The sequence below is a fragment of the Cavia porcellus genome, unplaced genomic scaffold (assembly GCF_034190915.1).
Source record: "Cavia porcellus strain 051 isolate PalLab524CR breed Dunkin Hartley unplaced genomic scaffold, mCavPor4.1 scaffold_24, whole genome shotgun sequence".
Taxonomy (NCBI): domain Eukaryota; kingdom Metazoa; phylum Chordata; class Mammalia; order Rodentia; family Caviidae; genus Cavia; species Cavia porcellus.
Window position 1 is genome coordinate 14,165,444 of NW_026947507.1, and position 17,631 is coordinate 14,183,074.

The 17,631-nt window shown below is 35.8% G+C and overlaps 1 protein-coding gene across 2 annotated transcripts in view; it reads right to left on the reverse strand.

The window, feature by feature from the left end:
- Positions 1–17,631, reverse strand: part of Wwc2 (WW and C2 domain containing 2) — a 221,514-nt gene that overhangs the window by 89,175 nt on the left and 114,708 nt on the right. For both annotated transcript variants that reach the window (XM_063234691.1, XM_063234692.1), the window contains exons 3-4: positions 9,340–9,543; positions 8,217–8,293 (exon numbers count right to left, since the gene is read on the reverse strand). In XM_063234691.1, coding sequence (XP_063090761.1) covers positions 8,217–8,293; positions 9,340–9,543 — 281 coding nt within the window. The remainder of the gene's footprint in view (positions 1–8,216; positions 8,294–9,339; positions 9,544–17,631) is intronic.

Here is a 17,631-nt window from a genome sequence, read left to right on the forward strand (position 1 = left end):
TGAAGACTATACTGCTACTAAGCCACAGAGATCAGTCTAGAACCCAGATGATTTTTTTTTCAGTACTAGGAATTGAACTCAAGCTCTTTACACTGAGGCCACTTCCTCTCCGCAATTTTTAAATTAAAAAAAAATTTTTTTTAAATGCAAGCTCTCACTAAGCCCTGAAACTTCCTAGGGTGGTCTCAAACTTATGATCCTCCTGTCTGAGTGACCCAGTGTTGGGATTACAGGTTTCCCCATCATACCCAGCAGGAAAATCTTTTGAAACTACCATTATGAATGTTTTAGTTACTCATGGCACAATAATACATGCAATATGAAGACAAACTAGAATGGTAACAAAATGGCCTCAGTAAAATCTGACCCTTCCTTCTACCTTAGAACTTTGTTAGTCCCATATCCAGCAGAAGGGAAGACATGAGCAGCTTCACATGCCCTACGGTCTGTGCTTTCTCCTATGTGCTGAACTTTCTGAAGCCAATGGAATCAATTCTCACAAACCAGAGTACTAAATTGGAGGCAAGTGACCAAGGACTTTTACACATTTCTTGCTTTCTACACTGACTATGCTAAAACAACTGACATTTTAAATTGATTTCGAAGTTATTTCTGAAAAGTAGAAAGAAGTTGTGATTAAATGTAATGAGTATGACTGAAAATCATAGAGCTTCTTGCCACCTCATATAATCCTGGTGCAATAACTTCTATTTCAAAGCAGGTAACAATGAAGAAAAGTAAATTCACCAACCTGTGACCTTAGAAGCATCACAAGAAAGGCAAGTTTCACAAGTCTGGCCTTAAAGTGAACCTTGCAACATTAAAGCTATAATGAGCAAAATGGCATTTTACTAATGACTACTTTCCCTTTTCACCGTTTACTCCATTGCTTTGCAAGAAGCTCCTTAAAATGAACCAGTAAAGGGCAACTGTCAACCTGTTCCTTTTGAAAATCTTTCTCTTGACTAGCACTTCCAACCTTAATAAAAATCCACACCATGGTGCCTCATCTCTAAAGTCACCTTTAAAGAAAATGAGAAATCAACTCTAGATAGTCAAAGGATTAAAAATAAAATAATTTATCTAAGAATAGAGCAAAATAGAATCTCAGATGCTGATAGAACCATTTATGATGACTAGTAATTAGATACTATCATGAGAACCAAGATGGATGAATAGAATATTTTTAAAATTTTAACAACAAAAATATAGCAAAAGCCAACAAAAATTATATGGAACACATATGAACTGTACTATCTCAAGAAACAATAGATAAAAATATGGAAGATCAACACTAAAACTCCACAAATAAATAAATCAGCAATTTATGTATGTCATGGTTTATGTTGGTGGCCCCCAGGCCTCTTGCGTTTGCACTGTACATGTGTAATTGGTTCATTGTCTAGCACTTAGATTGATGGTGTCAGTGTTATACCACCTAGGGTAGAACCAGCATACAATGTAATGCCTGGAAGAAGGCGTCTCTCTCTCTCTTGGCAGTTTCTGCCTTGTGTTTGCAGCCACCGTGAACTGCAGCCCCGCCATGCCACCCTGCCTTGGAACCAACTGAGTATGGACTAAAACCTCCAAAAACTGTAAGAAATAAACCATTCCTTTCCCAAATCTGGGTATCAGGTATTTTGTCTCAGCAACGGGTAAAAAGTAACTAAGATACCATATGATCTAGCAATTATACTCCTCAGCAAATACCTAAGGAAATGAAAATACATCTCTATAAATAATGTGCATGTATGTGCATAGGCCTTGTATACAACAGCAAGTGTGGGATCAATAAGAAATACAAATCTAAAACTTATTCATATTAGTCACTTTCCTGTTGCTGTGATACACTCAACACTCACAATTTAAAGAGGAGAAGTTTAATATGGCTCATGTCAGAAGATTCAGTCCATGGCTAGCTGGCTCTAAGGCAGGGACATCACGGTGAAGGTATAATGAGGCAAAATTGCTCATCTAATTGCAGCCAGGAAGCAGAGCATAGGGGAAAGGTGTCTGAAGAGATATATCTGACTCAGTGACATGTCCCCAGTAATACACCTCCAACTGGGCTCCACCATTAGCAGCATATTTAAACATGAACATCAATGGCTTAATCCATTGGCAAGTATAGTGCCTCCATTGGCAAGTACAGGCTTCTCTCCAGGAGCCTCTTGTTCTTGTCAAGTTGACAGATGACTGGTACAGTATCAATTATGTTTAAGTCTGTGAGCATTTTGTAATCCTTAATAAAATCCTTAATAATGAATCCTATATAATCATAAATGACTACTACTATAAGTAAAAAGAAAACATGAGTCTTGATGCAGATACACATATGACCATGACAAATTCACTCCCTATGGGGAATGGGGAGATAAGAGGAGAGGAACTTGATCCTATAACCCCTACCTATATCCAATTAGCAACTTAAAGAAAATATAGGGGCTGAATAAATATGTTCATGTATACCATGATAATGTAAGAAATAAAAATTAAAAAGTAAGGGCTTCGATAAAAGACATTATTATTTGGGACAATTACAAAGAAAAGATCACTAAAATAAATATGAAAATTGTACCTACCAATTGCTATGTATAGATCATATTTGGGCCATGCTTCAAATAAACCAATAATGACAACAATAACAAATGGGAAACATAAAAATTGATAAAGTATTTGGATAGCACCAAAGAATTCAATCTAACCACATAATGGTATAGTGGTTGTGTTTAAGAGTTCCCAGCTAGAGGCTGGGGATTTAGCTCAGCGGCATAAGCGCCTGCCTTGCAAGCAGGCAGTTGTGAGTTTGATCCCCGGTACCGGTAAAAATGAAAAAGACAAAAAAAAAAAAAAAAAGAGTTCCCAGCTTACAGAACTATATGGTATAATACTTATAGATTAAATGATATTTTATCTCAAAATATTATCAAAATTATCCAATAGGGTGAAAAGTAATTAAAATATATTTTACATATGTGATGAAAATACAAAAGATAATTATAATATTCTCTCTACTCATATATAAGGTTTCATGTTACCACAACAGAGTATTTTTAAGATAATTCTTCCTTATTTATCTATTTATTTTTCAATTTTTCCAATTACTGTTTACTCACTCATCCAAGCTTTACAAAATCATTTAGAATTGATCACTTATGAATAATTATTTTTCTATCAATCTTGTCCATCAGATAGTTTGTCCTCTCCTAGAAAAAATCACTGCATTTAATTTTGTATAATGAGCATGAGCATGATGGATATAAACCTTATATGGATATAAGGTTTAAAACTTAAAATGGAAAGACTGGTGCAATGGCTTATACAGGTGAGGAGAAACTGAGTATTTCTTCAGCAACACAATGACAATGAAGGATTTTTTTCTAAGTATATATTATTTAGTTTGCAGTACAGTAACCTTCAAAGTTAGAAAAGGCAGTCAAAATCATTACATAGAAGAGAGAAACAAAATATTGTAAAATCCATAAATGTGCCCAATGATGCTTCTACCACTATAGAATTTAATTATCTGAAGTTACTAGTACAGTATAATAGTTAATAACAGTACTTATATTAAATAGTATATACCTCTCATTTTCTTTCGTTTTTACTTTTTTAGTGGATGTGTCATCATTTTTAATGTCATTCAAAAATCACTCAGATTGTTGTACTATTTTCTAACCAATACCACCTTTAATACAAAACTCATTTTCAAATATCACAAGAGAAGAATAAACCATTGTTACTGCAAACTTTAGTGTCTCCAATTAGCACTGCTTTCTCCTTCAACACCCTGAAATAAGGTAAGTCACAGCTGAAAGAACTTGTAAGCCAAGTTTTTTTTAAATGTAGGTGTAAAGATATCATTCATGTGTAATCAAGAGACAAACCTTATTTCAGTATTAATGTACTATATTTTCAAAATCAATATTTCTTTTCACTTAAAGCACAATGCAATGATTTTTGCTATATTAACTATATCAGTTAAAATGTGACATTTTGATATGCACGATTAACTATCTTAACTCTATTCACAGTTACAAACCAAATCTTAAATACAATTGCCTTTCTTTTAAATCTATGAAAGATAACAAACATGAGGTTTTGACTTTTCTTGTTGCTTCTATTAAAAATAATTCAAAGTGATGCCATTTTAACAATTGGGGACTAAATATTGAGAACAAAAGGTAACCTACCATTATTACTAACAGTGTCTATTAACTAGCCACATATGTACTGGAATATATAACCAAAGGGCCTTTGTTTTCATCTTTCAAAAAATCAAAAGTTGTTACTTGACCATATGCTGTGGTGCTCAATAAATTTCTCAAATTCCTTTGTCTTCCTAAAGATTTTCTTTTACATTTCCAGCATTGTATTTCAATTTAGTAAACAATGGTAGGTTCACCAAAAATTTTCTCCACCAAATTGTCATGGTTTATGTCTGTGGCCCCCAGGCATCATGTATTTGCATTGTGCATTTGTGATTGGTTCATTGTCTAGATCTTGGATTGGGGGTGTCAGTGCTACACCCACACAGGGTTAGAGCCTGGATGTGATGTAATGACAGAAAGAAGACATGTCTTGCTCTCTTTTGCTGGTTTCTGCCTTACTGTGTGCAGCTGCCATGCACTGCAGCCCCACCATGCCAACCTGCCTTGGAGCCAACTGAGTATGGACTGAAACCTCCAAAACTGTAAGAAATAAATCTTTCCTTTCCCAACTTTGGGCATCAAGTGTTTTGCCTCAGCGACAAGTAAAAAGTAACTATAACACAAATTTTCACCACATCTTACCTATTTGTAATCTTGAGCATAGATTTTTTTTAAAATGTTGTTAAATTTGACCTCTATCCCTTAATCCAAGAAGGCTATGGTCTAAATATCTATTATAAATAAAAACTAATTTTGGATTGGAAAAGTTTTGCATTGCTTTTCCTAAAAAAGACTTTTTTTAAGCAATTAAAATCACAAAGATTCCTATATACCCCTTTGGTTTCTCATATTAGAGAAATAATGTGGTATTTGAACATGCATATCCAATTTATTTCACTTAAAAGTATGGTCTAAAAATGTATCCATTCACCTTGAAATATCTCAAATTTATCCTACTTTATGGTACAGTTGTAATACGGACCAAAATGATAGCTATTGGGAAACAGGAAGAAAATGTTCAAATGGGAAGGAGAACAAAGGAACGGGAGGGTAAAATGGAGGAATAGAAAAGAAAGAAAGAATACAAAAAAAAAATTCAAAAAAACCTTTGTAAATAAAAGAGAAGAAAAGAGGTTGAAGGGAAAGGACAGGACTGGGGAAAATTAATCTAAAAAATAAAATCAAATCACAAAGATATGCTGTCCGCAACCTAATCTCTCAAACAAATGTTATGTAACAAATATATAACAAAAAATAAAGTAAAATAAAATATTAAGCTATCAAAAAGAAAATAATAACCATATAGAGTTATGAAAAGGATTAACTGATTTATTTCATCATCTCTACACACTGAAATAAGATACTAGGAAATACTGTCATCCTATTTGACGAAGGAGGACACTGCAGAGCAATGATCACTACCTATGATCACAATATAAACTAATATGAAACAGATATTCGTAAATTCTTAGTTTTCAAAGACTTGACTTTGGGAAAAGTCAGTGTGCCACCTGTTAATATGTTGCATCAAGATAATAAAGTATGAAATTGGTGTTTTATTTTCCTGAAAAAAAAATGTTATTGTGAAAAATTCAGGCTAGTACACAGAGACACCAAAGGAAAGAAGAGTTAGTTCATTCATAAATTACTATTCCTATGACATTAATCTGTGAAGGAACTTTTATATATTTTGGTAAGCCAGTCAAAAAGGAACAGGTTACCAAAATTCAAGATTTTCTACTATTACCAATCCACTTCTGAAAGTGCTACCTGGACAAAATGTGTACAAATACCAGAGCAGCCTAAGATTTTAGAGTGTGAACCAGCAGGAAACATCACAGAGCAATGTAAGCCAAAAGGGCCAGACTGCTATGAGAACGATTCTAAGAGGCATTTTCACTTGCCCATATCAGCACTAATCATGGAGATGAAGCCAGAGTCCCTTCTGACCTTTTAGTATGGTTATGTCTGACATCCTATTGAGAGGAGCCCTTTCCTGAGAAAAGTAGAGCACTCTGGCTCATTTTTTTGGTCACAGAGCAATGAAATACATATGAGATTTCATGAAATACAGACTTTTAGTATTAAGAGTAAATTAACCCTTATATAGAATAAACTTTACCTAAAAGATTCTGCTGTGTTAGGAGAGTTACAGGGAATTTGATCACTTGAGTTCTGTAACTTCCCTGACTGATGTCAGGCTCTGTTTCCTTCTAGAGCTATTTGTCTAACATAATCTTAATATATTTTTGTTTTAAATCCCTCCCTCAGTTTGCATATTTTCTATGAGGAATTTAAATGGATGGACTACAATAGGGTACTATAGTTATTCCATTCATAATGTGCTTTCCAAAGATAAGAACTATGAAAAATGGCTAACATTTCAAAGGGTAGTAATAAAAAGTAATAACTTCCTGAGAAGTGTAGCGCTCAAGTGAGTATTGCTGTTTATTGAGGAGATTTTGAACAAAAATGCCTTCATTTCCCGTTTTTAAAGATATCTAGTCTAGTATTTCACAGAAATGTTTAGGCTTGGTACCGAGATACAGTATCAAAGCATCTGACAAACTATCACAAGAAATCTACAGAGACACACAAGTGAATGAACAGAGTAAAGGGTCCATAATATCCTAGAGGTTTTATTCATTTATAATTGAAATGACATATATAGATGACCTCATAAATTAAACCAAGAAATTCAAATTGAAGTAAGACTTTACTTCCAGTAATTGTACCTCAGGTTTTTTTGTTTGTTTGTTTTTGTTTGTTTGTTTTCAGTATTGGGGACTAAACTGAGGCCTCGTACATGCTAAGCACACAGTCAAACCAGGAGTTACTTCCCCCAACCTCTACATAAACCTTTTTCGTGCTCTTTTTCTGTGTGCATGAAGTAATTCAGAATCAAAGTGCAGACATTAAGAAAGATTGATACTGTTTGACACTATCCATTAAAATAGATATATTTTTGATATAGCAATTCTACTCCTTTACCAACTATATATATATTATGTACATTGTGGCACAATTTTTAATAATCAGAAACTGAAATGAACTCTAATGTACATTAACGGTAGAAAGGTTAAAGAATTTATGTTATGTACACCAAAGCAGAAAGATAATGATAATAAAAGTGAATGTGTGTGAATCTTGAAATGTTCTTAAATAAAAGAAAATATTAAGTTGGGTATGGTGGTGTACACCTACAGTCCCAGCATTTGGGAGGCTGGGACAGAAGGAGTACCTGCTCAAGGCCAGCCTGAACTACACAGTGAATTCAAGGCCAACTTGAGCTACATAGCAAGACCATGTCTCAAAAAACAAAACAAAACCAACTGACTAAAACAAAACAAAACAAACAAAAAACATCAAATAATGAATATAGTGGCATTACAGTTTTACAAACTTCAAAGCAGGAAAAAAATCTACAATATAAATGAGGCTCATACTGCTTTTAGGAAGAGGATGGTAAGTAATAACAATAAACGGACACATGGAAGTTTATGTGGTCATGGTAATTATGACTCTGGCATTAGTTGCATAAGTATTTTGCATAATAAACAGCTTGTAATACCTCCAAAATGAAGAATAAATAAGCTCTGGCCTTAACACAGCTTGATTTAGAAAGCAGACTTAGAAAAAGATCACAATTAATCTATATAAGAAATTATGGAAAACTTATAATTTGTCTTCAAAAGGGAATGGCATGGTGACACAAATTGCAAATATCTTTAAATGCAGAGTTGGCTGGCAAAAGAGTAAACTGGATTAACTATCCAAGACAAAACTCAGCACAATGAGGAAAAGAAAGGTATCAATACTCAAATTTTGCTTCGATATTATTCTTCTGGCAACAATAACAACAAAAACCCCAATGATGAAATATATTTTGCCTCAGTAACAAAGACAATCCCAAACACTGCAATGGTTAAAACAAAGAGACAAAAGACCACTCAGAAGGAGTAAATGGAGACATTTCCTACAGAGAACAGAAATGTGTGATAACTAGACAGGGCCTTCACATGTGATGGATGTAGTCAATGTAGAACTACAATAAAAGCTTCTTACCCTTAATCGCGTAGTAGAGATCTCGGCTTTTAAGATATCAGGATCATACTTAGTACTGGATGAAGATCCTGAGAATACTTTTCAAAGAGAAAAAAAATTTATTTTAATTATTTTACAGTTGTATAACTAGTTTTAAACTTAGAATTCACTGGCTCTATAAGCATGATTCATATTGTTCTATGGATATTACTTTCTATTTTAATTTCTTTGTTGTCAGACTCCTAAGTCTAAAAGTAATTTTCAAAACTCTAACTTTTTTTAAATATTCAGGAAAAAGGAATCTCACAAATTTCTTCTTTTACATATACTATGTTTTTAGAGAATTATCGTGCAGATATAGCTTCTTAGAACTTTGCATTATACAAGAACTTATAATTTAGGCAGAACTTTCCAGTCCATCATAGTTGCTTCTTTAAAAGAAGCTATAGATTATCAAAGCATGAGACAAGGAAGAAATCAGTCAGCTCAAGTTGGAGTGGGGAGTGGCAGGCAACATGAACTATGTTTTAATAGTTCCAGTATCGGGGGCTGGGGATTTAGCTCACCGGCATAAGCGCCTGCCTTGCAAGCAGGCAGTCGTGAGTTTGATCCCTGGTACTGATAAAAAAAAAAACACAAAGAAAAAAAAATAGTTCCAGTATCTACCCACTAAAAATATTGTACAAGAGTATCAAAAAGGCCATATTACTTGGCTTGTTCTGAAAGGTAAAATTTAATTCATAAATGAACAAAAGGCAATCAGGCAGTGAAGTGACAAATACAGAAATGAGGTATGCATCATCTCCAAATACGGAGTTATGTTTTGTTGTCTTTTTCAGACAGTTTCAGACAGTTTCACTGTGCAGTTCAAGCTAGCCTTAAACTCACTTTGGAGCCCAGGTTGTTTTCAAACTCAAAGCAAATCTCCTGCCTCAGCCTCCCGAGTGCTGAGATTTCAGGTATGCACCACCACATCCAGCCTCAAATGGGGAGATTTTTATCTGGACTAGGGATGATGGGTTTAATGAGCAATGTGTAGGTTTCCTCACCTCTCACAGCTAAACTACACTGAAGTGTAAGTGGCCTCCTACTATCTAAAATTCCATCTGTACTTTTAGAATCTCAAAAAATACACTATACTTACGGCTTGTGCGAGAACTTGACTTTTCCTTATAGGCATCATTTAATCGTTCATATTCATCTAGGGCCAAAGCCAGTCTTTGCTCCTTCACATGGTACAGCTCCTTCTGGGTCCTGAGTGCATCCTGAGCCACTGAGAGATAGTCCTTGAGCATTTTCTCCTGTTCCCCTCGCCATTGTTTTCTTGGGTCTTCTATCTGCGTGGTTTCTGAAAATACATTAGGTTGGTTTGGTTTTGTTTTAGCTTTGAATTGTGTTTTAAGGATCATTTAAACTTAAGTGACTAGCTAGCTTAAACTCTTGCATCCTCCAAAGTTTATTAGCATTTCTAGAGTGACTTCTCTATATATTCAATACAATTTCTGTTTTACTTTACTTACTATATTCCCCTTCATTTTCAAGTCCCTGTCAACCATGTGTGCTCATGATACATCCATTATACAGGTGCTGCCAATCAGACCATCCTTTTGAGAATTTCCCGACTCCCCAATGCCTGTAGAATAAAAGCCAAGCTACTTATCCCAGCATTCAAGGCCCTATGTACTCCGAACTGAACCTTTCCTCTTATGATTCATACTTTCTTTACTTATAGCAGAACACTTACTATGCTGCCTTCTATATCACTACTACTTCAAGTCTGATGTGCAGACTACTACCAGCCCTTAAACTCAGTTTAACACCAGTGACAACAAACATGGAAACAAGAGCAAACATTTTAACATCTTAATAGCAATTGTATTCAGATATTGTACATCTGTTAAATATAACAACAATGAGGCTTGTACTTTATGTGTTTCTCATTTTTATAGTAATTCATTTTCATTGTATTTTATCAAAATAGCAGTCAGTTCATGGTATATTAGAAATTTTAAGCAAACAAAAAACCAAAACAAACCACTATCAACAAAACATCTGTTCTGTAGAGGACGATGAAGATGGCTCTTTGTCTCTAGTTTGGCTAAAACTGGCCCCATTTCTGCATACTGACATGTACAGAGCTGGCTAAGATATTTTTTTTAACTCCTCAACTGGCTTAAACCATTCAAATGGGTCTAGCTGAGGTACTGACATGTAGCCTTCAAAGCCATGGACAGGTCAGTGATGCCCCACCATAGCCCAAGTAGTATACGTGAGCTAGGCCAAGTGATGCTGCTGAGACTGAGGCTTGAGAAAGAATATATGAAGTCTCAAGGCATGAAGGGTAGACATCAAATCTGAAGCACCAACCCCAAAACATAAGATACTTCCTCAATCTGTGATATGAAGATTACTCTCTGTATCTCTCTTTCTGTCTCTCTCTGTCTGTCTCTCTATCTCTGACTCTGACTCTGTCTCTGTCTCTGTCTCTCTCTCTCTGTATTTTGTAGAGGTGCTATCAGGCCCTCTGCCTAGCCCAGTTCACAGCACTCACATACTTCCTGCGTTTCTCACAGTCACTCATCTAGAGCCACTCCCCACTTCACAAATAAAATCTGTGGCTTTTGGTCAGGTGAGCCATTGTTCTAACTTAACTTAGGACCTCCTTGGTTCCCTACATCCATCTACAGATGTGTTTGTTTCTTTATTCTCACTGTGGACTGCGCTGGAAGTGGTAGGCTGGAATTACTTATTGGAATTTCAGTAACTTTTCCATGGCCTTACAATGATAAACTCCACCCTACTCAAGAGGTCAGCAGATAGGGAATTCTATACTGGTCTTGGTTTAAGGAGAATGCTTGTCTAGCATACACTTCTGCACATCCAAATCACCTAAAGACCCTGCAAACATTGCCAGAATAAGTTACTAGTGGTGGCAAACACATGTCGTTCCAGCACTGTGGGAGTCTGAGGCACAAGGATAGCAAGCTGAAGCCCAGGCAGGGTGACTCTGCAAGACCCTGTCTCAAGTAAAAAAAATAAAATAGGGCTAGAGATGTAGTTCAGTGCAAATGTCCCAAGTTCAATCCCCAGTATGAGAAAAACAAACAAACAAACAAACAAACACCCCAAAACAATTAGAATCTCTGTAAGTGAAACCAGGCTCTGCTACTTTTAAATGCTCCTTAAATGTCTCCAGTGAACAGCCAAATCTGAGAACCACTTCACACCCAAGCTCACACACTCCATCTCTCTGAAGCCTCTCCAGTTGCCTCAGCTGTGAGCCCGCCCTTTGCAGTTCTCCACAGCAGTTTACGTGAGTTTTAAAACTCATTCTTCACTGTGTGGTAAAGCCATAGTACAAACCACCAAGCACAAAGAAAAACAAAAATGGAAATGGAATGATACAGATTACGCTAGCCATTTTATTTTATATTAGACAGGTATATTTGTTTGTTACATGATGGGATGAGGAGCTCGGGTGTATCCCTGTCTGGCACTAGGGCACAATGGTGCTCACAAGGGAACAAGCAGTGTTTGTGAATGTACAAGAAGGCTGGTGCGGGCTGGCTACCGGACCTCCCCTACGCCTGTGTCCTAGACTCTGCTTTAAAAGACTGGCTCCTGGTGGTGGGAAGATCTCATAAAGGAGGTTTCTTGGGTGTTAATTATTTTTTGTTTCCTTCACTTGTCACAATTACATTGTTATTCCCTTTAAAACTATTTGTTCGATTTATGTATTTTATACAATGTACTTTTCCATATGTTGTATTAATACAAATATTTTAAAGTAAGTGTGATAAAAGGAGTAAAAGCCATAATGTTAATGACTTAAAAATTTGTCCCTAGCACAAGACTATGCCTGAGCATCCCCCCAAAACACCAAATACAGACAGAAGATAAATTTGCAACAAATAGAAAGATACCTTTAATACAGAAAATACATGAACCTTAACAGAATAAAAATTTAATTTTTAAAAAAGTCTTGATGATGGCCATGATGCAGTAACAGGGTCACTATCAGTAACTAGAAAATAGAATAAAATGTATGAAAAAATGGCTTTCATATGTTTGACTACACGCAATTCCAGGACTACATCTCTGAAAGAAAGGAAATGAGCTCTCAGATTACCCTATATTTTTGTTGAAAGTAGTGTTTGAACAGTAGTTCAAAGAAAGGACTAATCCAAGCAGAGAAATGAAGCCTTGCTAAAGGGAGGGAAGAAACAGATTTCAGGAAGGGCATGATAGGTAGAATCTGTGAAGCAAAGTACAGAGAAAGCACCCGACACTAGAGAAGTTCTACAAGCCTACAAAGAGGTATTAAGTCAGTAGGGTAATACTAAGACGAGCGGGGGCTGGGGGTGCGCGAGTGGGTACAGGTTAGATGAAGGATGACTGGAACTCTGCAAGTAGAAATTCCTCTATCTTCACACAAGGCTGTACCAGGTTCCAATTATGCCTAGTCAGAGAGGAGAAGCCACCATACACATGTGTGAAATTCAATGAGGACGGCTGTAGTGTTACACCTTAATAACGGTGCCAAACAAGACCCTCAGGAAAGTCTATTCTGAACCTATCAAAAGGCTACTCCAATCTATCAGAGCTTTAAGACAGGCTGCCAAAGGACTGAGTAACTTAACTGCCTGTCAGAAAAGTTACTAGATGTGACAAAAATGCAAAGATAAGACTCACAGTCAGTAGAAAGATCAATCAATAGAAACAGATGTGGAAATGTAGAGATAATGAAAAAAGCATGATCTGGATAAAATAGTTATTACAGAACTGAAGAGCCCAGAAATAAACCTGCAATACTGGGGGAATATTGTCAATTGTAGCAAATGTTCAAGCAGGTAATTCACAAAAGAATATATGCCATTGTCCACGAAGCAGATAAAAACATCAACATCACTGATTATTAGGAAAATGACAAGTTTAAAACTATGGAATGATACCACTGTATGCTACCTAAAATGACTAAAATTTAAGAATGTCTGAAAGGAAAGAGAAACTGAGATGGGAAAAAGGAGAAAAGGAAGGAAAAAGGAAAAATAAATATATATACACACATATATTATACACACATAAAGATAATTATTAGATATTAGTTATTAGTTCACTGTAAAGAAAGGTGTGTGCCTGTATTGTTTGATCAGTTTTTCATGCCCACAGCTTGTAATAGTAGCAATTACTTTGAAAATAATGATGCACAATATAATAACCACTCTTACCCTCCTACAATCTTACTTTGAAATTCTGCACCACTGTTTTTAGTTTTCCTTTAAAGTAAAAAAAACAAAAAACAAAAAACAAGAAAACTTGAATGTCAAGTTTTAGAGGGAATATGCAGCAATGATAATTCTTGTTCACAGCTACTGGGAATGTAAAATAGCCTAAACACTTTGGAAAACAATTTAGCCATTATCATACAACCCAATAATTCAGAAACTTGGCATCACCCATAAGTGCTTAACTTCTCAACTTCATAGATTCATTGTAGGGGTCTTTGGTTATCCCGAAATTTAGTAATTACATCAATTTTCAATATTTACATACAGAAATGTAATGACTCAAGGTACAGCTTGCTTACTTCCCTACACTCTCTCCCTGTGTCCTTTCCTCCCTCCCAGTCTTTTCTGGTTCAGTGAAGCCAGATGCCATGTTGCACACTGCCCTGTTCAGAAGCTCACATGGCAAAGAATGAAGGAGCCTGTAAGGAAATGAATATTGCCAATAACCACATGAGTGAGAGAGCTTGGCAGGAGATCCTTCTCCAGTCAAGCCCAGAAATCACTGCAGCCAGCTGACCCTTGATTACAGGTCTGTGAGACACTAGTGAGCCACAGAACCCAGCTAAGCTTTGCCTGGATTAATGGCCACAGAAATCGTAAGATAATAAATATTATTTTAAGCCACTGAGGTTTGAGTAAATTTGTTATGCTGAGATATATAATTGATAAGCAAATCAAATAAACAGTACACATTGGAATGTATATAAAAACTTAAAATGTCTTTAAATTATGAAAGTTATAGTAAGTATGTACTCAGTTTGCTCTTAGAGGTTTTGGCTAATCACATTTCCCCCTATATTGGGGAAAAGGGCTACAAAACACTGACACTTAAATGAATAAAGTACACTAATAGTAATGATAATAAACCATCAGCATTTTGTGCAATAATAGTTAATTATCAATGCTTGTTTTGGATAGGTCAGCAGAAACACTCTAGTAAACTGCTTTAAATATTGTATGCTATAAGAACTCAGCAGGAAACATTTATATTTCTAAAATATTGCACAATTCAAATATGAACTACAAAAGAGGGTTCCCAAAGGTACCTTTGAAGAAGGCTTCATAAAGCAGGACTGTGCTTCATCTCCATCCATTACATTCACTGAATGGATTTGAAAAGAATATTTATTAAATGTAAATACTCGAAGAAAGTATATTATACAAATGTGGTATTTTTTATTAAGGCCTATTGGCCTTGGGAGATCACTATATTATAATGAAATATAATTTGCATGTTGTCTACTGTATTAAAGAAGTAGTATATTACATACTGTTAAAACATGTATCTCCAGGGAATCTACATTCTATCAGTTTTACAGATGTGGAACTTTACAGAAAACACCAGAGCTCATTTGAAGATAACATTAGGCTCTTTATAGGAATATTATTTCTCCTTCCTGCTGTGCTCAGAAAGAATGAATTTGAGTAACTTTCCTTATCTTCCTTTTTATAAAGTATCTACTAAATTTATTTACTGCCTATTCATTAAATGATCCTACAATTATTAACCATCTACTACAAGCAACAAGGGGAAAAAAGCTGTTTGGGCATAATCCTCATTCTAAGGATTTTAGAAAATACAAAAAATAGCATGAATTAAAAAAAAAAATAATGTTACACTTAAAGTGAGATCAGTACCTTGAGAAAGGAATGGATAAGTGTCATGACGATTTAGAGGCTAAGCGGCTTCTTTTAGCTGAAAAAAGTATGGTCCTATGGAACAAACAGTAGTTAATGAGGACTTTGAAAGATTCCAGACAAAATAACCTTGCTCTTATTTATTTCTTCAGTTATCATTTATCATGCCTTCAAGTCACAGTTTTTTTATTTCCTCCATCATACTTTCTCTATCCACTGAGGCTTTAGATGAAGACTTTCTTCTTGCAGGAAAAATTTTCTTTTTCTAACATATAAACTCTACCTTACTCTGTCTTTCTTCAGGCCTGGGTAACTCAGGCGTCCTCTGAGAATTAGCCAAAATCCCTTGTAATATATACTCATACGTATTTAAGATTAGTAGCTTGGTGCTGCTACTTGTTCTGCTTTGCTCTCCAAGTTCAATGCTGATCATTTCCAAATAATATTATGTATATTAATTTTTCCTCCAGGTTAATAATATAAAACTCATTTTAAGCAAGTATGCACTATAGCAGTTTCTAGGCAAGGATATAAAATTATCTTAATTATAAGAAGAAACTGAAAAATGTGGTGAATATGTAATTTGCTACAGTAAAAGACACAAGGCCATTAATCTGCTTCAAAATAGTCCCACTTGTTTTGAACACACTTATCTGATCATACTTGCCATTTTCTTAAGTATTTTTGGAAATTCTCTTTCATAAAGTGTCTTTATGAGATACGATCAAAGTAGAGTGGATGCTGCTGCTATGCCCGACTAAACAAAAAGCAGGCTTGTAAAATCTATTATGGTGGCAGAACTGTGGAGTTTCCAGCAAGCAGGCGGGCGCACACTATCCCCAGAGCCCAGCCTATTTGGAACTCCTGCACTGCACCATCTGGGTGCAGAGGAAGGGCTGGGCGGATCTGGGGCACCTGCATCCGCCTCCCTGTGTGTCTGGAGGACTGTGGATATCTCAGCAAGCAGGCGAGCATCGCAGGTTCCAGAGGCCCCGCGGCCTGCAGTAAGTGCTCAGAGCAATCTGCCCCAAGCCCAGACTGTTCAGGACACTCCAGGCTTCCAGGTGCAGTGAAGTGCATAAGTGGTTTTGAGGCCTCTACATCTGCCTCCCCATTCTGGCTGCACTTGGAGAACTGTGGAGCTTCCAGCAAGCAGGTGGGCACACAGTGTCCCTGGAGCCCAGCTTATCTGGAATTAGGAATTCTAAACAGACAGAAGAGGGCCATTGGTTCCACAGGCCCAGTGGCTTGGGGGAACTGGTGCCAGAGTCCCAGGAGCTACAAGCATAGAAGTGAATTTCCAACAGACGCTGAGGAAGTTTTCAAATAACACTTGAAATACAGAAATATAGGAAAATGACAAAACGAAAGACCAAATTACAACCTCAAACCTCCAGCCCATCTCAAGAAACCTTAGGAGCGAGGTATATAGAAGAAAATATATGCCATTCACCTCAAATATCAGACATAATAGCTACTGAAATTAACAAGCAACTCCAGGAAGCTTTAAAGGAATTCAAACTCAAAATAATCTCCCAGGTAAAAGAAGAAATGATAAAAGAAATGAAAGAGATTCTGACTATATCTAAAAAAAACACAGTTAAAAAACTGGAGGAACTAAACAAAAGGATAGAATCCCTAGATGAGCAATATAAGAAACAAATATAATACATAATGCAGATGCACAGAGATATACAGGAAATAAAAAACTCTACTGAAAGTTGTAAAAACCGCCTCAATGAAAGCAAAGATAGAATGTCAGAACTTGAAGACAGGATTGCAGCTAGTGAACAGAAAAGGAAAGATCTTTTAAAAATAACAAGGAATCAGGAAATAACAATTCAACAACTGCAAGATGATGCAAAGAAAAATAACATAAGATTGATAGGGATTAATGAAAAAGAAGGAGACAACATAAAGGATGTCAAGAGGATATTTAGAGAAGTAATGGCTGAAAATTCCCCAAGCATGAGATCAGAAACCGACATCAGGATCAGTGAAGCATATAGAACTCCAAATAGTCATAACCAAAATAAAACTACACTCAGACATATAATAATCACCATCCTAGAAATCCAACACAAGAATAGATTATTAAAAGCTGTTAGAGAGAAAAGACAGATCACTTATAAAGGAAAACCTATCAGAATCACAGCAGACTTCTCAGCACAAACAATAAAGTCAAGAAGAGCATGGAGTGAAGTAGTCCAGATCCTAAAACAAAATGATTTCCAACCTAGGCTGATGTACCCTGCAAAACTATCATTCAAAATTGATGGTGAAATATGATACTTCCATAACAAAGAACAGCTGAAGAACTTCATGAACACCAAACCAACCCTGCAAAGAATATTGAAAGACAGTTTAGATACACAAAGGAAAAAACCACTAAGCAAAGCGATAATTAAACAGAACAAAAAGATAAAGATGCAACAGCAGAGAGATAACATGTCAACAATAAACCAGCATTTAACAGTTATAACCATTAATGTAAATGGTCTCAATGCACC